Below are 23,637 nucleotides of genomic sequence, written 5' to 3'. Positions count from 1 at the left end.
TTTTTAGTTATAGCTATTTTAGGGGGATATCTGTGTGTGCAGGTGACTATTACTGTGCATAATTATTAGGCAACTTAACAAAAAACAAATATATACCCATTTCAATTATTTATTTTTACCAGTGAAACCAATATAACATCTCAACATTCACAAATATACATTTCTGACATTCAAAAACAAAACAAAAACAAATCAGTGACCAATATAGCCACCTTTCTTTGCAAGGACACTCAAAAGCCTGCCATCCATGGATTCGGTCAGTGTTTTGATCTGTTCACCATCAACATTGCGTGCAGCAGCAACCACAGCCTCCCAGACACTGTTCAGAGAGGTGTACTGTTTTCCCTCCTTGTAAATCTCACATTTGATGATGGACCACAGGTTCTCAATGGGGTTCAGATCAGGTGAACAAGGAGGTCATGTCATTAGATTTTCTTCTTTTATACCCTTTCTTGCCAGCCACGCTGTGGAGTACTTGGACGCGTGTGATGGAGCATTGTCCTGCATGAAAATCATGTTTTTCTTGAAGGATGCAGACTTCTTCCTGTACCACTGCTTGAAGAAGGTGTCTTCCAGAAACTGGCAGTAGGACTGGGAGTTGAGCTTGACTCCATCCTCAACCCGAAAAGGCCCCACAAGCTCATCTTTGATGATACCAGCCCAAACCAGTACTCTACCTCCACCTTGCTGGCGTCTGAGTCGGACTGGAGCTCTCTGCCCTTTACCAATCCAGCCACGGGCCCATCCATCTGGCCCATCAAGACTCACTCTCATTTCATCAGTCCATAAAACCTTAGAAAAATCAGTCTTGAGATATTTCTTGGCCCAGTCTTGACGTTTCAGCTTGTGTGTCTTGTTCAGTGGTGGTCGTCTTTCAGCCTTTCTTACCTTGGCCATGTCTCTGAGTATTGCACACCTTGTGCTTTTGGGCACTCCAGTGATGTTGCAGCTCTGAAATATGGCCAAACTGGTGGCAAGTGGCATCTTGGCAGCTGCACGCTTGACTTTTCTCAGTTCATGGGCAGTTATTTTGCGCCTTGGTTTTCCACATGCTTCTTGCGACCCTGTTGACTATTTTGAATGAAACGCTTGATTGTTCGATGATCACGCTTCAGAAGCTTTGCAATTTTAAGAGTGCTGCATCCCTCTGCAAGATATCTCACTATTTTTTACTTTTCTGAGCCTGTCAAGTCCTTCTTTTGACCCATTTTGCCAAAGGAAAGGAAGTTGCCTAATAATTATGCACACCTGATATAGGGTGTTGATGTCATTAGACCACACCCCTTCTCATTACAGAGATGCACATCACCTAATATGCTTAATTGGTAGTAGGCTTTCGAGCCTATACAGCTTGGAGTAAGACAACATGCATAAAGAGGATGATGTGGTCAAAATACTCATTTGCCTAATATTTCTGCACTCCCTGTATAAGTGTATACTATGTAGTGTCTGTGTATCTGCATGTATAAGTATATGCTATGTAGAGTGTGTGTATCTGCATGTGTAAGTGTATGCTACGTAGTGTGTGTGTGTATCTGCATGTATAAGTGTATGCTATGTAGTGTGTGTGTATCTGCATGTATAAGTGTATGCTATGTAGTGTGTGTGTATCTGCATGTATAAGTGTATGCTATGTAGTGTGTGTGTATCTGCATGTGTAAGTGTATGCTATGTAGTGTGTGTGTGTATCTGCATGTATAAGTGTAAGCTATGTAGTGTGTGTATCTGCATGTATAAGTGTATGCTATGTAGTGTGTGTGTGTGTGTGTATCTGCATATGTAAGTGTGCAGAGAGCACTTTTAAAGAATTTATTATTAAATGTGCAATTAAGATAAATATATTTAGCAACGTCTCTGCAAAGGTTAATTAAATACATAGCTCACATAGCCATACGAGTGGTTTGAGCTTGTGTTTGATTTGCTGCCTAAGTGTATTAAAATATATGACTTTATTTAGAATTGTATTTAAATTACTTTGGTCTTATGATTTTTTAAGCCCCGCTCACCACATTTCAACTTCTTTACTTTTTTGCCGCGGGGGGGTGTCCCTCTTTTGAATTTTGAAATGTTGGACACATGGTAGCACAACCCAGACAGTGCACATGGTAGCACAACCCAGACAGTGCACATGGTGGCACAACCCAGACAGTGCACATGCTGGCACAACCCAGACAGTGCACATGGTGGCACCACCCAGACAGTGCACATGGTGGCACAACCCAGACAGTGCACATGGTGGCACAACCCAGACAGTGCACATGGTAGCACAACCCAGACAGAGCACATGGTAGCACAACCCAGACAGTGCACATGGTAGCACAACCCATACAGTGCACATGGTAGCACAACCCAGACAGTGCACATGGTAGCACAACCCAGACAGTGCACATGGTAGCACAACCCAGACAGTGCACGTGGTAGCACTACCCAGACAGTGCACGTGGTAGCACTACCCAGACAGTGCACATGGTAGCACAACCCAGACAGTGCACATGGTAGCACAACCCAGACAGTGCACATGGTAGCACAACCCAGACAGTGCACATGGTAGCACAACCCAGACAGTGCACATGGTAGCACAACCCAGACAGTGCACATGGTAGCACAACCCAGACAGTGCACATGGTAGCACAATCCAGACAGTGCACATGGTAGCACAACCCAGACAGTGCACATGGTAGCACAACCCAGACAGTGCACATGGTAGCACAACCCAGACAGTGCACATGGTAGCACAACCCAGACAGTGCACATGGTAGCACAATCCAGACAGTGCACATGGTAGCACAACCCAGACAGTGCACATGGTAGCCAAACCCAGACAGTGCACATGGTAGCACAACCCAGACAGTGCACATGGTAGCACAACCCAGACAGTGCACATGGTAGCACAACCCAGACAGTGCACATGGTAGCACAACCCAGACAGTGCACATGGTAGCACAACCCAGACAGTGCACATGGTAGCACAACCCAGACAGTGCACATGGTAGCACAACCCAGACAGTGCACATGGTAGCACAACCTTCTTTTGAATTTTGAAATGTTGGACACATGGTAGCACAACCCAGAAAGTGCACATGTGGCACAACCCAGACAGTGCACATGGTGGCACAACCCAGACAGCGCACATGGTAGCACAACCCAGACAGCGCACATGGTAGCACAACCCAGACAGCGCACATGGTAGCACAACCCAGACAGCGCACATGGTAGCACAACCCAGACAGCGCACATGGTAGCACAACCCAGACAGTGCACATGGTAGCACAACCCAGACAGTGCACATGGTAGCACAACCCAGACAGTGCACATGGTAGCACAACCCAGACAGTGCACATGGTAGAACAACCCAGACAGTGCACATGGTAGAACAACCCAGACAGTGCACATGGTAGCACAACCCTCTTTTGAATTTTGAAATGTTGGACACATGGTGGCACAACCCAGAAAGTGCACATGGTGGCACAACCCAGACAGTGCACATGGTGGCACAACCCAGACAGTGCACATGGTGGCACAACCCAGACAGTGCACATGGTGGCACAACCCAGACAGTGCACATGGTGGCACAACCCAGACAGTGCACATGGTGGCACAACCCAGACAGTGCACATGGTGGCACAACCCAGACAGTGCACATGGTGACACAACCCAGACAGTGCACATGGTGGCACAACCCAGACAGTGCACATGGTGGCACAACCCAGACAGTGCACATGGTAGCACAACCCAGACAGTGCACATGGTAGCACAACCCAGACAGTGCACATGGTAGCACAACCCAGACAGTGCACATGGTAGCACAACCCAGACAGTGCACATGGTAGCACAACCCAGACAGTGCACATGGTAGCACAACCCAGACAGTGCACATGGTAGCACAACCCAGACAGTGCACATGGTAGCACAACCCAGACAGTGCACATGGTAGCACAACCCAGACAGTGCACATGGTAGCACAACCCAGACAGTGCACATGGTAGCACAACCCAGACAGTGCACATGGTAGAACAACCCAAACAGTGCACATGGTAGCACAACCCAGACAGTGCACATGGTAGCAGAACCCTCTTTTGAATTTTGAAATGTTGGACACATGGTAGCACAACCCAGACAGTGCACATGGTGGCACAACCCAGACAGTGCACATGGTGGCACAACCCAGACAGTGCACATGGTGGCACAACCCAGACAGTGCACATGGTAGCACAACCCAGACAGTGCACATGGTAGCACAACCCAGACAGTGCACATGGTAGCACAACCCAGACAGTGCACATGGTAGCACAACCCAGACAGTGCACATGGTAGCACAACCCAGACAGTGCACATGGTAGCACAACCCAGACAGTGCACATGGTAGAACAACCCAAACAGTGCACATGGTAGCACAACCCAGACAGTGCACATGGTAGCAGAACCCTCTTTTGAATTTTGAAATGTTGGACACATGGTAGCACAACCCAGACAGTGCACATGGTGGCACAACCCAGACAGTGCACATGGTAGCACAACCCAGACAGTGCACATGGTAGCACAACCCAGACAGTGCACATGGTAGCACAACCCAGACAGTGCACATGGTAGCACAACCCAGACAGTGCACATGGTAGCACAACCCAGACAGTGCACATGGTAGCACAACTCAGACAGTGCACATGGTAGCACAACCCAGACAGTGCACATGGTAGCACAACCCAGACAGTGCACATGGTAGCACAACCCAGACAGTGCACATGGTAGCACAACCCAGACAGTGCACATGGTAGCACAACCCAGACAGTGCACATGGTAGCACAACCCAGACAGTGCACATGGTAGCACAACCCAGACAGTGCACATGGTAGCACAACCCTCTTTTGAATTTTGAAATGTTGGACACATGGTAGCACAACCCAGAAAGTGCACATGGTAGCACAACCCAGAAAGTGCACATGGTGGCACAACCCAGACAGTGCACATGGTGGCACAACCCAGACAGTGCACATGGTAGCACAACCCAGACAGTGCACATGGTACCACAACCCAGACAGTGTCATTATGAGCATCATTCTGTACCTTTTTTTTGCCATTTACTCAGTTCTAGCTGATGAAGCAGGTTTCTCTACTACAGCATACCGTGTTTATGGGACTTTTCCACCTAATTCAGGGGTTCATTGAAAGCCCAACAAGCATACGGTCAGTAAATATAAAAGAACAAAAAATTACTTAGACTTAAACTAACCTCTGAACACACAACACGTGTTACATAAACTGCCTGACTATATCCTGCTATTTTCATGCATAAGAGAATCAGGGGTGCAAAAAGCATCTGCCTAGGGCAGCACAAAACCTAAATATCCCTCTGACTTAATCTCTAGTCATATAGGGAAGAAACAATGCCAGGGTACCAACATAATCTGAAAAGCCAGGTTAGGTTTATACCTGACACATACAATAACAGCTCACACACCAACTGTGACCATTAACTGCTGGCTGTAATCTGCATAAAATGTTCTTGTAGACCCCTCAATCTTACTTCCTAAACCAAAGCCACTGAATCGCTCACCTTCTAAGTGATGTTGCAATTACAAGGTATTTTATGCCACTTTAAGAAAAGGGCACAATTTTCCCATATTAAACATAGATTCACTTTTTCTTTGAGAAAAAGGTCTTTATTTATAGCTACGTCCATCTAATGTAACTCTCATTACAGGTAACTTGGCACAAAATGTTTCACATTTGCCTGGAAGGACTTTTCCTTTGTACATAGTCTACAAGGTGCATGCTGGGAGAAAATGAAATGCAGCTTATTGCAAACACATAATGGAACCATAAAACGGTAAATGCTGGAATGTAAAGAAACTGCTTATGTAGCGGAGATTAGCACTGCAAGTACAAAACCACATCAGATTATTTTGAGACGTCACAAGCACTTTAGAATATACATTTGTCCTCTATGTTAGCTTTATAATTTTGTTTATAAAAAGCAAGAGGGATGAAAGTATTATAAATAGTTACCCATGTTGTCACGGCCATTTATTTTAGATAAAGTCTTCATACATCTTTATGGAGTGTAATCATTTAAATTTGTCTTAGCCTGACAATGATTTGGTACAGTTCCTGGTAATTCTGAGAAGACATTACTGTAATTGGTCTCTCAAGGAAGCCACTAGGGCCATTAGTCCTAATTTAATTCTGCACTAAGTAAAAAATCCTTCATTGAGAGCCATAAATGAGCAGAGTGTTAAGGATTTAGTGGGAGGGTGTGCACTGAACTGTAGGAAAATAAATGTACTTATGCAGCACGTGCACCGAATGCTTATAAACAAACTGAAATAGAAGAAAATTAGCAAGCCCACTCTGCATTGCTTTGTGTGTTAAAGGGACACTCACGTCAAAATTAAACTTTCATGACTCAGATAGAGCAGCAATTTTAAACAACTTTCCAATTTATTTCTATTAACAGATTGTGTAGTCTTTTTATATTTACACATTGAGTCACCAGTTCCTACTGAGCACGTGCAAAAATTCACAGAATATACGTATATGCATTTGTGATTGGCTGATGGCTGTCACATGATACAGGAGGAGTGGAAATAAGACATAACACAATCTACTACTAATCTGAAGTTCAGACTAAGTGCTATTGCATCGTCTTGTTATTATGCATTTGTTGATTATGCAAATCTGCTGTATTTACTGGTCTTTTAACTCGAGCCACTATCCTGATATTTTTTTATTCATTCTCCCTGGCTTTATATTTAATGAAATAACTAAATAACATGTTTAGTACATTCATCGGCTTGGTCTCTACTACATGTGGAGAGATGGTGCCAAAGATTAACATTCAGGGCTCTCTGTGACTTGGTGCCTTTGTGCAACGCTCAATGTAACACAGTGATCTCATAACTGATGAGATATCTTCCCTGGAATCCACACAGACGGCTATTGTCTGGTTTAAACCATTTAATGACAAACTCATTGGGCTTCATTCACAGATGCCCGTTAGGATGCTGATGGGCCTTGTTGTTACTGTGAGAACATGAAGGAAATTCATAGAGCCTTGCTTCATCTTTTTAGTATTTCATTAATGGGCATTCAACATATATAGTTAAGTGCCCCATTGCAGAACCAGAACGTTTTCCAAAAGAACAAATGACAGCCAGAACACTGTGTAACTGTAAAATGTTTAAAAGTAGTCTTGCTGGACAAAGTGAGAATCGTTTTAGTAACCGTGCAGACCAATAAGTGGTCAGGTTTCTTCACCTAAATCTTGCTCAAGCACACAGAATTTATAAAGACTTTACAGTCCTGTCCCGCTATTTGCTGAGGTTATCTCCTTTTTCTTTTATTTCTCTTGAACTTTTTTAAGTTTTCTTTTGTGTGTATGTTAGAGTGGACTGTTCTATAGAGGTTTTTATTCATTTGTTTATAAGGTTTTGGAGGAGTTTTTATGATGGGTGTATCAATGACAGTGAAATGTGTTTTATGCACTGAGAAGTTAACTGTTGCAGAACAGATACAGATCTACTTGTTCACTCTCTCAGGGCCGGCCCTCGCCATTGCGGGGCCCAAGGCAGGATGACAAAATGGGGCCCCTTTATCCCCGCCTCCAACCCCGCCCAATCTCCGCCCCAACCGCACCCAATCTCCGCCCCAACCGTTTTTACAAAAAAAAAAAAAATGGGAGAAAAATCATTTAAGGTAATGCACAACATTTTAAATAAAAAAAACATATAAATCCACTAATGTGGTGCACTATAACATTGTATACATTGCAATATACCATTTGTACTATTGGAACAACGGTTTATGTATATAATGAAGAATTATGCTGACAATTAGGAACAGTTGAGTTGAACTGGGCCTTATTTTTATGTGTTTTCTTTTGATAACAAGAACATTACAGAGACGCCAGGGCCGCCCTAGCAAGTGCAGGTCCCTAGGCAGAATGACAGCGCGGGCCTCTACCCAGAACAAAAAAAATACTTAAAAGAATGGGGGCAATGCACTGTACCACACAAACACAGTGCACAGATATAATACACACAGAGATACTTATATATAAATACATACACACACTCAGACACGTATACACACACGGATAGCTCTTTTTCTTTAGTACTGCAGGGCTATACATTTAATTTTAGGCCCTATGCCCCCCATATACTTGCATAGCAGCACACTCTAGCAGATCTCCATTAGATAAGAGATGAGTCAGAGTCAGACCTGTCAAGGCCACAGTACACAGACCATGCATGCTTGCAATCTAATATGTACTACATTAAAAGCTTCAGAAGAGCCCCTCTACACAAGTCAATATCACAGAGCATAAAACTAAACAAAACTCTTAAATGAGTCTGCCGTCTATAGCTGCATATTTGGGGCTATTGCCCTGCCTTTGCATCCATATGTCCTCTGCTCCCCGTATCCAGCAGAGAGATTCCAAGCACAATATGTAGCATGCCCTGGGCCTTTGCCTCCTTCCTATCTTCACCTTGCTGCTTGAGTGTCACCATGCCATGCTGGCCGCTACTATTACACGTTAATACACGTGTGCACACGCCAGCTGCTGTACCCTCCGCCTCCTGCTGCCTTCTAACTGCATGCAGAAAAAAAAAAAGAGGCAGTACTCTCACGGCGGGGCCCCCCTAAAAGCGGTGCACGAGGCGGCCGCCGCACTCGCCTTGCCCAAAGGCCGGCCCTACACTCTCTTCAGAATATAAACAAAATATTTGATAACTGACACCAAACCTGTTTAAAGAGTTTCATTTGTTTCTAGAATTCTGAAAAAAATTTTTAAAGGGACATTCTACAGCATATCGTCTAATTGTTTAGAGCATGACAATTTTGCACTATTGATGCTCCTGCTCCATGTGATAAACCCCTGCAAAGGGGTTAAAATATAGTTAAAGAGATAGGATTCAGACAGAGCATACAATTTAAAAAAAGTTTCCCATTTAAAATACAGTTAAAGAGATAGGATTCAGACAGAGCATACAATTTAAAAAAAAAAAGTTTCCCATTTACTTCTAGTAGCAAATTTGCTTCGTTCCTATGTTATTCTTTGTTGAAGAGATACCTAAGTGAATGTCTGGAGCACTACATAACAGGAAATAGTGTTGCCATCTAGTTCTCTTGCATATGTATAACATTCTTGCAAAACTGCTGCCATATAGTGCTCCAGACAATTTTATACTATAAGCAAATTAGAAAGTTGTTTAAAATGGCATGTTCTATGTGAATCATTTAAGGAAAAAGTCCTGCTCAAGAGCCACAGAGAACTGCTTGTCCCAAACAAGAAACAGCCAATCGACAGTAGTATTTACATGGCCCCGCCAATTACTGGCTGTGTTTAGCTCAGAAGCTGTCGCTGCTCAGAGTAAGAATTTTACTTTGTGCTTAATTTCCTTTCCATACAGCTGGGAATATCCCTTTGACATCCCATGACTAGCTGTGAAGAAAGCCACCAGTAACATTTAAGGCACAGTGTGCAAAGGCTGAAAAGGGATTGAACCTCAAAAACCTGAATACAAATTTCACAGCAAAATTTGATCTTTGAGTACAGGGCAATTTTTTTTCCAGCGGTGGAAAGAATAATAAAAGAATGTGAAAATCAGGATCTGAATCAAAGTTTTGCTAGAAAAAAAACATAATTTATGTAAGAACTTACCTGATAAATTCATTTCTTTCATATTAGCAAGAGTCCATGAGCTAGTGACGTATGGGATATACATTCCTACCAGGAGGGGCAAAGTTTGCCAAACCTCAAAATGCCTATAAATACACCCCTCACCACACCCACAAATCAGTTTAACGAATAGCCAAGAAGTGGGGTGATAAGAAAAAAGTGTGAAGCATAAATATAAGGAATTGGAATAATTGTGCTTTATACAAAAAATCATAACCACCACAAAAAGGGTGGGCCTCATGGACTCTTGCTAATATGAAAGAAATGAATTTATCAGGTAAGTTCTTACATAAATTATGTTTTCTTTCATGTAATTAGCAAGAGTCCATGAGCTAGTGACGTATGGGATAATGAATACCCAAGATGTGGATCTTCCACGCAAGAGTCACTAGAGAGGGAGGGATAAAATAAAGACAGCCAATTCCGCTGAAAAATAATCCACACCCAAAACAAAGTTTAAATCTTATAATGAAAAAAACTGAAATTATAAGCAGAAGAATCAAACTGAAACATCTGCCTGAAGTACTTTTCTTCCAAAAACTGCTTCAGAAGAAGAAAAAACATCAAAATGGTAGAATTTAGTAAAAGTATGCAAAGAAGACCAAGTTGCTGCTTTGCAAATCTGATCAACCGAAGCTTCATTCTTAAATGCCCAGGAAGTAGAGACTGACCTAGTCGAATGAGCTGTAATCCTTTGAGGCGGAGTTCTACCCGACTCAACATAAGCATGATGAACCAAAGACTTTAACCAAGATGCCAAGGAAATGGCAGAAGCCTTCTGACCTTTCCTAGAACCAGAAAAGATAACAAATAGACTAGAAGTCTTTCGGAAATCTTTAGTAGCTTCAACATAATATTTCAAAGCTCTAACTACATCCAAAGAATGCAACGATCTTTCCTTAGAATTCTTAGGATTAGGACACAATGAAGGAACCACAATTTCTCTACTAATGTTGTTAGAATTCACAACCTTAGGTAAAAATTTAAATTTAGTTCGCAACACCGCCTTATCCTGATGAAAAATCAGAAAAGGAGACTCACAAGAAAGAGCAGATAATTCAGAAACTCTTCTAGCAGAAGAGATGGCCAAAAGAAACAAAACTTTCCAAGAAAGTAATTTAATATCCAGCGAATGCATAGGTTCAAACGGAGGAGCTTGAAGAGCCTGCAGAACCAAATTCAAACTCCAAGGAGGAGAAATTGACTTAATAACAGTTTTTATACGAACCAAAGCCTGTACAAAACAATGAATATCAGGAAGACTAGCAATCTTTCTGTGAAAAAGAACAGAAAGAGCAGAGATTTGTCCTTTCAAGGAACTTGCAGGCAAACCTTTATCCAAACCATCCTGAAGAAACTGTAAAATTCTACGAATTCTAAAAGAATGCCAAGAAAAATGATGAGAAAAACACCAAGAAATGTAAGTCTTCCAGACTCGATAATATATCTTCCTAGATACAGATTTACGAGCCTGTAACATAGTATTAATCACGGAGTCAGAGAAACCTCTATGACTGAGGATCAAGCGTTCAATCTCCATACCTACAAATTTAAGGATTTGAGATCCTGATGGAAAAAAGGACCTTGCGATAGAAGGTCTGGTCTTAACGGAAGAGTCCACGGTTGGCAAGTAGCCATCCGAACAAGATCCGCATACCAAAACCTGTGAGGCCATGCTGGAGCCACCAGCAGAACAAACGAATGCTCCTTTAGAATCTTGGAAATCACTCTTGGAAGAAGAACTAGAGGCGGAAAGATATAGGCAGGATGATACTTCCAAGGAAGTGACAATGCATCCACTGCTTCCGCCTGAGGATCCCTGGATCTGGACAGATACCTGGGAAGCTTCTTGTTTAGATGAGAAGCCATCAGATCTATTTCTGGAAGTCCCCACATTTGAACAATCTGAAGAAATACCTCTGGGTGAAGAGACCATTCGCCCGGATGTAAAGTTTGGCGACTGAGATAATCCGCTTCCCAATTGTCTATACCTGGGATATGAACCGCAGAAATTAGACAGGAGCTGGATTCCGCCCATACCAGTATTCGAGACACTTCTTTCATAGCCAGAGGACTGTGAGTCCCTCCTTGATGATTGACATATGCCACGGTTGTGACATTGTCCGTCTGAAAACAAATGAACGACTCTCTCTTTAGAAGAGGTCACGACTGAAGAGCTCTGAAAATTGTACGGAGTTCCAAAATGTTGATTGGTAATCTCGCCTCCTGAGATTCCCAAACCCCTTGTGCTGTCAGAGACCCCCAAACAGCTCCCCAACCTGTCAGACTTGCATCTGTTGAGATCACAGTCCAGGTCGTAAGAACAAAAGAAGCCCCCTGAACTAAACGATGGTGGTCTGTCCACCACGTCAGAGAGTGTTGGTTTTAAAGATATTAATTGAGATATCTTTGTATAATCCCTGCACCACTGGTTCAGCATACAGAGCTGAAGAGGTCGCATGTGAAAACGAGCAAAGGGGATCGCGTCCGATGCAACAGTCATAAGACCTAGAATTTCCATGCATAAGGCTACCGAAGGGAATGATTGAGACTGAAGGTTTCGACAAGCTGAAACCAATTTCAGACGTCTCTTGTCCGTCAGAGACAGAGTCATGGACACTGAATCTATCTGGAAACCTAAAAAGGTTACCCTTGTCTGAGGAATCAACGAACTCTTTGGTAAATTGATCCTCCAACCATGTTCTCGAAGAAACAATACAAGTCGATTCGTATGAGATTCTGCTAAATGTGAAGACTGAGCAAGTACCAAGATATCGTCCAAATAAGGAAATACCACAATACCCTGTTCTCTGATTACAGATAGAAGGGCACCGAGAACCTTTGTAAAAATCCTTGGAGCTGTTGCTAGGCCAAACGGCAGAGCCACAAACTGGTAATGCTTGTCTAGGAAAGAGAATCTCAGAAACTGATAGTGATCTGGATGAATCGGAATATGCAGATATGCATCTTGTAAATCTATTGTGGACATATAATGCCCTTGCTGAACAAAAGGCAGAATAGTCCTTATAGTTACCATTTTGAATGTTGGTATCCTTACATAACGATTCAATATTTTTAAATCCAGAACTGGTCTGAAGGAATTCTCCTTGTTTGGTACAATGAAGAGATTTGAGTAAAACCCCAGCCCCTGTTCCAGAACTGGAACTGGCATAATTACTCCAGCCAACTCTAGATCTGAAACACATTTCAGAAATGCTTGAGCCTTCACTGGATTTACTGGGACACGGGAAAGAAAAAATCTTCTTGCAGGAGGCCTTATCTTGAAGCCTATTCTGTACCCTTGTGAAACAATGTTCTGAATCCAAAGATTATGAATCGAATTGATCCAAATTTCTTTGAAAAATCGTAATCTGCCCCCTACCAGCTGGGCTGGAATGAGGGCCGCACCTTCATGTGGACTTGGGAGCTGGCTTTGGCTTTCTAAAAGGCTTGGATTTATTCCAGACTGGAGATGGTTTCCAAACTGATACCGCTCCTGTAGGGGAAGGATCAGGCTTTTGTTCCTTATTGTGACGAAAGGAACGAAAACGATTAGTAGACCTAAATTTACCTTTAGATTTTTTATCCTGTGGTAAAAAAGTTCCTTTCCCCCCAGTAACAGTTGAAATAATAGAATCCAACTGTGAACCAAATAATTTATTACCCTGGAAAGAAAGGGAAAGCAAAGTTGACTTAGAAGACATATCAGCATTCCAAGTTTTAAGCCATAAAGCTCTTCTAGCTAAAATAGCTAAAGACATATACCTGACATCAACCCTAATGATATCAAAGATGGCATCACAAATAAAATTATTAGCATGTTGAAGAAGATTAACAATGCTATGGGAATTATGATCTGTTACTTGTTGCGCTAAAGCTTCCAACCAGAAAGTTGAAGCTGCAGCAACATCCGCTAAAGATATAGCAGGTCTAAGAAGATTACCTGAACATAAGTAAGCTTTTCTTAGAAAGGATTCAATTTTCCTATCTAAAGGATCCTTAAAGGAAGTACTATCTGCCGTAGGAATAGTAGTACGTTTAGCAAGAGTAGAGATAGCCCCATCAACCTTAGGGATTTTGTCCCAAAACTCTAATCTGTCAGATGGCACAGGATATAATTGCTTAAAACGTTTAGAAGGAGTAAATGAATTACCCAAATTATTCCATTCCCTGGAAATTACTTCAGAAATAGCATCAGGGACGGGAAAAACCTCTGGAATAACTACAGGAGATTTAAAAACCGTATTCAAACGTTTAGATTTAGTATCAGGAGGACCAGATTCCTCTATTTCTAATGCAATTAAGACTTCTTTAAGCAAAGAACGAATAAATTCAATTTTAAATAAATATGAAGATTTATCAGTATCAACCTCTGAAACAGAATCCTCTGAACCAGAGGAATCATTATCAGAATGATGATGTTCATTTAAAAATTCATCTGAAAAATGAGAAGTTTTAAAAGACCTTTTACGTTTACTAGAAGGAGGAATAACAGACATAGCCTTCTTAATAGATTTAGAAACAAAATCTCTTATGTTAACAGGAACACCCTGAATATTAGATGTTGATGGAACAGCAAGAGGTAATGGAACATTACTAAAGGAAATATCTGCATTAACAAGTTTGTCATGACATTCATTACAAACAACAGCCGGAGGAACAGATACCACAAGTTTACAACAAATACACTTAACTTTGGTAGATCCAGCATCAGGCAGCAATTTTCCAGAAGTATCTTCTGATTCAGGGTCAATCTGAGACATCTTGCAATATGTAATAGAAAAAAACAACATATAAAGCAAAATTGATCAAATTCCTTAAATGACAGTTTCAGGAATGGGAAAAAATGCCAGTGAACAAGCTTCTAGCAACCAGAAGCAAATAAACAATGAGACTTAAATAATGTGGAGACAATAATGACGCCCATATTTTTTAGCGCCAAAAAAGACGCCCACATTATTTGGCGCCTAAATGCTTTTAGCGCCAAGAATGACGCCACATCCGGTAACGCAGACACTTTTGGCGCAAAAACGTCAAAAAAATGACGCAACTTCCGGCGACAAGTATGACGCCGGAAATAACGAAGAAAATTTTTGCGGCAAAAAAGTCCGCGCCAAGAATGACGCAATAAAATGAAGCATTTTCAGCCCCCGCGAGCCTAACAGCCCACAAAAGTCAAATTTTAAGGTAAGAAAAAAATTGATTGATCAAATGCATTATCCCAAATAATGAAACTGACTGTCTGAAATAAGGAATGTTGAACATCCTGAATCAAGGCAAATAAATGTTTAAACACATATATTTAGAACTTTATATAAAAGTGCCCAACCATAGCTTAGAGTGTCACAAAAATAAGACTTACTTACCCCAGGACACTCATCTACATGTTGTAGAAAGCCAAACCAGTACCGAAACGAGAATCAGTAGAGGTAATGGTATATATAAGAGTATATCGTCGATCTGAAAATGGAGGTAAGAGATGAATCTCTACGACCGATAACAGAGAACCTATGAAATAGACCCCGTAGAAGGAGATCATTGAATTCAAATAGGCAATACTCTCTTCACATCCCTCTGACATTCACTGCACACTGAGAGAAAAACCGGGCTCCAGCCTGCTGCGAAGCGCATATCAACGAAGAATCTAGCACAAACTTACTTCACCACCTCCATGGGAGGCAAAGTTTGTAAAACTGATTTGTGGGTGTGGTGAGGGGTGTATTTATAGGCATTTTGAGGTTTGGGAAACTTTGCCCCTCCTGGTAGGAATGTATATCCCATACGTCACTAGCTCATGGACTCTTGCTAATTACATGAAAGAAAACAGATTTTTAGGAGGGAAACAAATCATTCTGAATACTAATAAAACAGACCTGACACAGAATTAAAATAAAATCATGTATTTACTTTTGAAAAGGGTGTTCCTAATCTTGTTAATGTACAGATCTTCAAAAAAGTAGAAGCTACATTATCAAAACCATCTTTATCCCCAAAAAACAACGGTTCAATAACTAACTCTTGGGAAGAAGTGTACTTTTAGACAGATAATGAGGAATCTGAATAAATTATAATTCTGCCCAACCAGAAGAACTAAATCTAACTACCAAGTTCTCTTAGTGATGCAACAGAAAAAAAACCTTTATTGTCTGGCTTGTCTGAAAGATCACTAGTCGAATAAAGCACTTAGAAGACACAACTAGTATAAAGTACCCAGGAACAACCATTAAAATAAAATGGAAAAGGTACTCCCTTCCATGCTTCCCTGCAATACTAGGCTACTCACTATCCTTGTCATATCATAGCGCTGCGGAATCTGTTGGCACTCTACAAATACCTGATAATAATAATATCATCATCTATTTTTGGAAATCACAATAAATTACCATAAAAAACATCTTATGGAGAGACCACTTGTCACTCACAATGGAGAAACCACTTGCTGATATGACTGTTGGCAAATGTCAGAAACCTCCTGAAATGGATATCAGTTTTCCTAAGGATCTATGCCATGTTTCCCATGGCTGAATTACTTTTACAGTCCTGGGTAGTAGTTTGTTTCATGTTAATCCCAACATACTGTTGTTCCCTTTCAAACGGTAGTATCCCTTGTAGATACACTAGGGGCCTGTGCACATTCCAATATTAATGTTTGCACAGGGTCATTTTGATCCCAATTATTTGTATTTCATCTTAACTACACCAAAAATGTTCTTGAAGCTCCAAGGACAATCCAGATTATTGGATAGAACGCAGAATTGTAAAGACCGTTGTATTGGCCAGTTAGGCTTGTACTAAATATCACATTTTAAAGTGTAGTTCTATGGCATGATGTCTTCCTAAGCATACAGATAGGCTTTATCATCTAGCCCAGTAAACACACAGTTTTCTAATATGGGAATTGAAGAGTCACCAAAACTAAAATCGGTCCATGCGATACGGACACTACAGACGCCGGAGCTGCCTTTTGCCCCTCTAACAGTTTGGGAATACAAGTTACAGAGGATTGGAAAACAACAACAAAAGGACTGTATTGGTAACTTTCTGTTTATTCTATCCCCCGTGGGTCCTCTTTTATACAGTACCAGGGAGTAAAACTCCTATTAACATATAAACACAGCCTTTGACATTTGTCCATATCAGTTTTTGTGGTGCAGATTTGAAGCAGCTGGATAAAGTTTGAGATAAGGATTATAATATCCCTTTCATGCGACATAGTTTAAACATTGCTTTTACCTTTGGAATGAAATATTCCTTTTTATGCAATATAACAAATACCTATCTTTTTATTATTATTATTATTATTATCGGTTATTTGTAGAGCGCCAACAGATTCCGCAGCGCTATTAACAAAAGCGGAGTAAAAAAAAAAAAAAAAAAAAAAAAAAAAAACAGTTATAGGGATCAAATGGGTAGAGGGCCCTGCCAAGAGTTGCACTGTTGTAGTCAGCTCTTGAGAAGGTGATCAACAAACAGCTGGACTCTTAAGCTTACATGCTAGGGGGGATAACTGGATAGCAATGGAGGAGACGAACTGGTATAAAGTAAGGTTAGCGTAGGTTGTATGCATCCCTGAACAGTAGAGTCTTTAGGGAGCACTTGAAGCTTTTAAAACTAGAAGAGAGTCTTGTGGAGCGAGGCAGAGAGTTCCACAAGATGGGAGCCAGTCTGGAGAAGTCCTGTAAACGGGAGTGTGATGAGGTGACAAGAGAGGAGGAGAGTAGGAGGTCTTGAGCAGAGCGAAGGGGACGGGAAGGAGAGTATCTGGAGACAAGATCAGAGATATAGGGGGGAGCAGTGCAGTTGAGGGCTTTGTATGTCAGAGTGAGAATTTTGTGTTTGATCCTAGAGGCAAGAGGAAGCCAGTGAAGAGATTGGCAGAGAGGTGCAGCAGATGAAGAGCGACTTGTAAGGAAGATGAGTCTGGCAGAGGCATTCATTAGGGATTGTAAAGGAGCTAAGCGGTAGGTGGGGAGACCAGAGAGGACAGAGTTGCAGTAATCAAGACGGGAGAGGATGAGAGAGTGGATTAAAATCTTAGTTGTGTCTTGTGTAAGGAAGTGTCTAATTTTAGAGATGTTTTTAAGGTGGAAGCGGCAGGCTTTAGCCAAAGTCTGAATGTGAGGAGTGAAAGAAAGATCTGAGTCAAATGTGACCCCGAGACATCGGGCATGCGGGGTAGGGGTAATGATGGAGTTGTCGACAGTTATAGAGAGATTGGGGGTGGAGAGTTTTGAAGAAGGGGGGAAAATAAGGAGCTCAGTTTTGGAGAGATTTAGCTTGAGGTAGTGAGAGGACATCCATAGCTTAGAGTGTCACAAAAATATCTTTTACCCGGAAATAGTGTATTTCACCTTTCTGTGTGTACTGCAGCTACTATATTGATACACTACATTCCAAGCAGATTCTTACAGAATACCAAGAGCGTGGAATAATACCACCTTTAACACAGTGTGGAATAACGTCCTACCCGTGCAAGTCACTTATCTCATATGATTGGGGTAATACCAGTCTATGAGCAAAACTAGTCTCAGTGCTGGAATTACTACACTATAAGTCTCTCTTTTTGTCTCCTTTTGTTTTTGTTTCCCTTGCTCCCCACCCCTTCTGGCTCTGTTTCTCTCCCCTTGAGAGCAGTCCTCACTCCATACTACTAAACATTTTTCATAAAAGACTTCCTCCATTGGTGGCATTGAAGGACTGGTCTATTCTTGAACAGCAGCAAAGGGGCCATGTACCTTATATTACAACTCTAGTGCTATAACCACCTCTCATTTTACTCTCTCTCTCTCTCTCTCTCTCTCTCTCTCTCTCTCTCTCTCTCTCTCTCTCTCTCTCTCTCTCTCTCTCTCTCTCTCTCTCTCTCTCTCTCTATATATATATATATATATATATATATACAACTACTGAATTAACTCTCCCACTTTATGCTAGGCTTGCTTTGTGTGGAGCAATAGCTTAGCATAGATAGATAAACAACACTTATATTTCTACCGTATTCACCAGATGGCTTTAATTATTATTCAGTGATACTGTTAGTATTTATTCAAAAATAAATATATTGGAAAACCTTTTTGTAAAAGCCAAAGCACATTAATGCTCAGCATGAAGACAGTGTGCCTGATAGGTGGTTTATTGAGTGAGCTGAATTCCAGCAACAAGTAAAAAGTCAAAGCAAAACAAAAAAGCGTATGGATTATAACCTCTTGCATTTAAGTAGGATGAGTCTTGAAGCCTCCCCAGGAAATCCTCAAACCAGATATTTATAGACCAAATCAAACAGCCTCAGCATGAAAGGCAACCCCTGATATTATGAATCATCCGCTTAGGGAGCCTTCAGGTTTTCTGTATAAAAAAGTCATGAAGAACGCTTTGTATGTTTTCCAACCCTATGTTTAACCAATCATTAGGTCTGAAGGACAAATGATAATACATTGGATATTTGTATAAAACATTTCTAAAGAAACATAAACCTGAACTGGGCATAGAATTTAAGGGCGAATGAAGAAGAAAGAAGAAAACAAGGAAAAGGTGAGATATGTATTATAAAAACAAGTGCAAAATGGCAAATTACAATGACAGGCTAATACAATGGCCTCAATTCCAATCGGTTTGAATTTGCTCACTACAAAATGGTAGAGCAGCGTGAATAAACATCTGAGTTGCATACACAACAAGTTTGCTTCCAATGTAAAGGTTGTTTTTTTCATCATTTTCATGGGTGTTTTATTTAATTTTTTTGCAGTCTAGACATAAAAAGTGTGCGTGTGTTTTGTTTTTCAAGTGTTTATACGATTTTATTTAACACACTACACATGAATACCACACACGTTCAACACTGCATCCTACTTATCACACACATTTAACAAAAATATTATTATTTCTCTTTGTTTTTCTTTTAGATTTAAGAGAATGTGAACCAATAGGGGAGAGGCATGCAGAGGGGTTGAGTAAGAGCGTTAGGTTCTATGTACTAAGCAGCGTAAGCTGCTCCGGAGCCCTTAAATGCCTCCCAAGCTCTTGAGTAGGATGCTCACCCAGTCCGAAGACATTTTTTTACAAATTAGAGAGAACAAACACAGCTGCGAGAAGCACTCAGACTGCTGTACCTTCTTGGGAGAAGAACCGAAGCAGGAGCACGCACTAATCCCACAGCGGGGAAAAAGCATTAACATTTTTACTTCCAAAATCCCCTGAGTAGCACGCACAAACCAAAGTCCATGACAGCAGCACCACTGCTGGTTGGACATAGCGCCGCCTAAGAAATTGCCCGTCAAAAAACCGTGAGAGAGCACACACAAATCTACACAGCAACTCACTAAGCCAACTCTCTAATAACACTTTTAAAAGCTGGGGAGTGCACTGTGTAAAGCTGTAAAAAAATAAGAAAGTTACAGCGATAGAGCGCTAAAGGCATTTTTTTCCCAACACCCTATCAGTAGTAAAAATAGTACAAGGATAAATGTGAAGCAATACACATGAATAAGAGGCATAAAAACACAAACAAAATACAAATAAAAGCACAAAAACAGATCACATACAAAAAAGTGAACAAATAAATGCGATCCAAATCCAAACAAAGTATATACGCGAGAATGAGTCTTTCTAATTCCAATGAAATCCAAATGGTGTGTCACATGAATCAAAAGTCCACCTTTCGATTCCCTCTGGATTCCCAGTGGATCTGATATAGTGTAATACCTCAATGAATCAGAGGGATATAATACAAAGACACATACTCACACTTTAAAGAGCTACTATAAGCTCATGTATATGGCGGTCCTGATTTAACAAAAACACAGTCTAATGTGTATATAAAATCTGTCTCACGACTGTGTGTAACCGTGTGTCTCCCCTGTCTATGCTACACATAGTAAAATGTAACTGCTTTATACTTACCTAAACAGCACTCATCCTACCTTGTGTACCAGCTTCAGAGAAGACTGTATCCGCAGAGAAGCCCATCCAGTGTTGTGCAAGGCGCACAACAATGACTGAACAGGAGGAGGCTAAGGGACAGGCCCCTGCGATACCTGTGACAGGGTTGTAACTATATCTCATAGGGAAATATAGTGTCACTATCCAGAACTCATTACACCTCTCTGTCCAATGTCAGCTGTCTGAGGTGGATAATTTAAACATAGAATCTGGAGCACCTCAATTCTTCACCTACTCCTGTAGAGGCAAAGATAAGGTGGAGTGTTCAAAAGCTCTTGGTGTTTGATGTATCTTTGCCTCCTCCTGGTGGCCAGGAGATGAATACCATATGTCAAGGCTCATAGACTCTCACCGCCTTATGAAAGAAATAACACGTTCTAATGAACATTTCATGTTTACACTACATTTCCCTTTAACTAATTTATTTTATATTAAGGATTTTCAAATCTAAAACAAACAAAAACAGCATAAAATGACTGACACACAGAGAACACAATCATTGTACAATATAGTTACTAACAATGGCAAATTGATGCAAACTGATATCATTTCTTCTTTGTCCATGTTAAAAATGGCTTCTTATCCACTATGCTATTTTATACGCCAAATACCTTGTTGATGTATATAACCTTGTTTACATGTAGTAAAATATCAATAACAAATACCTCATGAAGACACGTATACTGAACGTGATAAGGCGCCACTTTCTCCTCTCCTTTAATCTCAACATTGATCTGCAAGCGAATAGCACCAGATACAGCAGACTTATCTGTTCGTTTCTCTGAAACAAGATCATAACAAGACCTTTTAGTTATACAGAAATGCATCACCCAGAGCTTTATCATCATAAAATTGCAAATTCTGCTTCTACAAAAGTATAACAAAATAAACAAAGGGAATCCTCAGTAATCCAGATCAAAACAAAATGTAATACAAGAAAATAGTGTCATTTCAGTCCTACTTTAAGAACTGAGATGTGTTTCTAAATGTTGCTATTCTGGACAAAGCACACTAGAATTCAGAATATATATACAGTATATATATATATATATATATATATATATATATATAATTATTATCAGGTATTTATAGAGCGCCAACAGATTCCGCAGCGCTAATATATATATATATATATATATATATATATATATATATATATATATATATATATATATATATAATACAGTATATAAAACAAAGCAATGGAAGCACTCACTGGTCTTTTTCAACTCTGTGTTTTTATTGTGATGTTTCGGGAACACTCTCCACTTCCTCAGAGTGTCTCCGAAACATCACAATAAAAACACAGTTGGAAAGGGCCAGTGAGTGCTTCCATTGCTTTGCTATATTTGAACCGTTGGAACCCTGGCAGATTTGGAAGAAAGTTATAGTGAGCTTTACCTGAAAGATATATTTACCCAAAAAATCACCATATATAGAAATATTTATTTAAAAATAAACAGAACATTTTCTTGTATGTAAAATATGCATAACGTCCTTCAAGTTTAGCGCTGTAGGCCTAATGCTTTGTCGGGTTACCGCACAAGGGATAAGTGTTAGTTTTTTTTTAAAGCGCACTCCATTGAAGTCTAAGGGGAGAAGAAGATAATGCAGTTGCAATATCCAAAGTCCTGAAGTTAGCTCGTATAAGGTTTCGCTAGACTGCAAACAATTTACTTACACTTGTAATCTGGCCCACTTGGGTAATATTCATACACAGCAATACTAGGTTGCCAATCAGGAATTATATTGGAATGTATACTCCCATGTAATTAACTGTATTGGCCTCTGTGAACAGCTCTCTGCTGTTGGTTCTGGAAGAAACCTATATTTCTTCCCAACAGACCTCAAGGAGGACCATCAGGCCTGATTTCATTGATAACTCAGCTTTGTGTGTGTTATTTTGGACCCACTAATAAAATAAGAGCTGCTGGTATTGGAGTGCTGAAGTTGAGAAACATAATAATGAATAATTAAATAAGTGAATTGGATATTATTGGGGAAAAGGGTACTGAGATCCCAGCTTGCCTTTATGGTGTAAAGATTCATATTTCCAGCAACCACACAATCTCCTTATTGGTTATTTAGTTCCACTTCCTGTAGGAACCTGAGAGCAATAATCTACCTTCACCGCTTGCATAAGGGGTCTATTTAATGATTTGCTGAGCTAAGAACTATAAGTAACGGAAATGAGAAAGAAAATAAACAAACAAAATTTGAGCAGAAAAAACATAATTTATGCTTACCTGATAAATTCCTTTCTTCTGTAGTGTGATCAGTCCACGGGTCATCATTACTTCTGGGATATTAACTGCTCCCCTACAGGAAGTGCAAGAGGATTCACCCAGCAGAGCTGCATATAGCTCCTCCCCTCTACGTCACTCCCAGTCATTCGACCAAGGACCAACGAGAAAGGAAAAGCCAAGGGTGAAGTGGTGACTGGAGTATAAATTAAAAAATATTTACCTGCCTTAAAAACAGGGCGGGCCGTGGACTGATCACACTACAGAAGAAAGGAATTTATCAGGTAAGCATAAATTATGTTTTCTTCTGTTAAGTGTGATCAGTCCACGGGTCATCATTACTTCTGGGATACCAATACCAAAGCAAAAGTACACGGATGACGGGAGGGATAGGCAGACTCTTTATACAGAAGGAACCACTGCCTGAAGAACCTTTCTCCCAAAAATAGCCTCCGATGAAGCAAAGGTGTCAAATTTGGAAAATTTGGAAAAAGTATGAAGCGAAGACCAAGTTGCAGCCTTGCAAATCTGTTCAACAGAGGCCTCATTCTTGAAGGCCCAAGTGGAAGCCACAGCTCTAGTAGAATGAGCTGTAATTTTTTCAGGGGGCTGCTGTCCAGCAGTCTCATAAGCTAAACGAATTATGCTACGAAGCCAAAAAGAAAGAGAGGTAGCGGAAGCTTTTTGACCTCTCCTCTGCCCAGAGTAAATGACAAACAGAGAAGACGTTTGTCGGAATTCCTTAGTTGCCTGCAAGTAAAATTTTAGAGCCCGGACTACATC

General features: G+C 40.7%; 1 protein-coding gene across 1 annotated transcript in view; it reads right to left on the bottom strand.

The window, feature by feature from the left end:
- Positions 1-23,637, bottom strand: part of UNC13B (unc-13 homolog B) — a gene marked incomplete in the record, with an annotated part of 1,551,453 nt that overhangs the window by 437,324 nt on the left and 1,090,492 nt on the right. The window contains 1 exon segment of the mRNA XM_053701016.1: positions 21,277-21,392. Within this exon segment, the coding sequence (XP_053556991.1) occupies positions 21,277-21,392 (116 nt within the window).

This window comes from Bombina bombina, chromosome 2, assembly GCF_027579735.1.
Source record: "Bombina bombina isolate aBomBom1 chromosome 2, aBomBom1.pri, whole genome shotgun sequence".
Taxonomy (NCBI): Eukaryota; Metazoa; Chordata; class Amphibia; order Anura; family Bombinatoridae; genus Bombina; species Bombina bombina.
The sequence above is the reverse complement of the archived record's forward strand: the minus strand, read 5'-3'. Positions and strand labels throughout refer to the sequence as shown.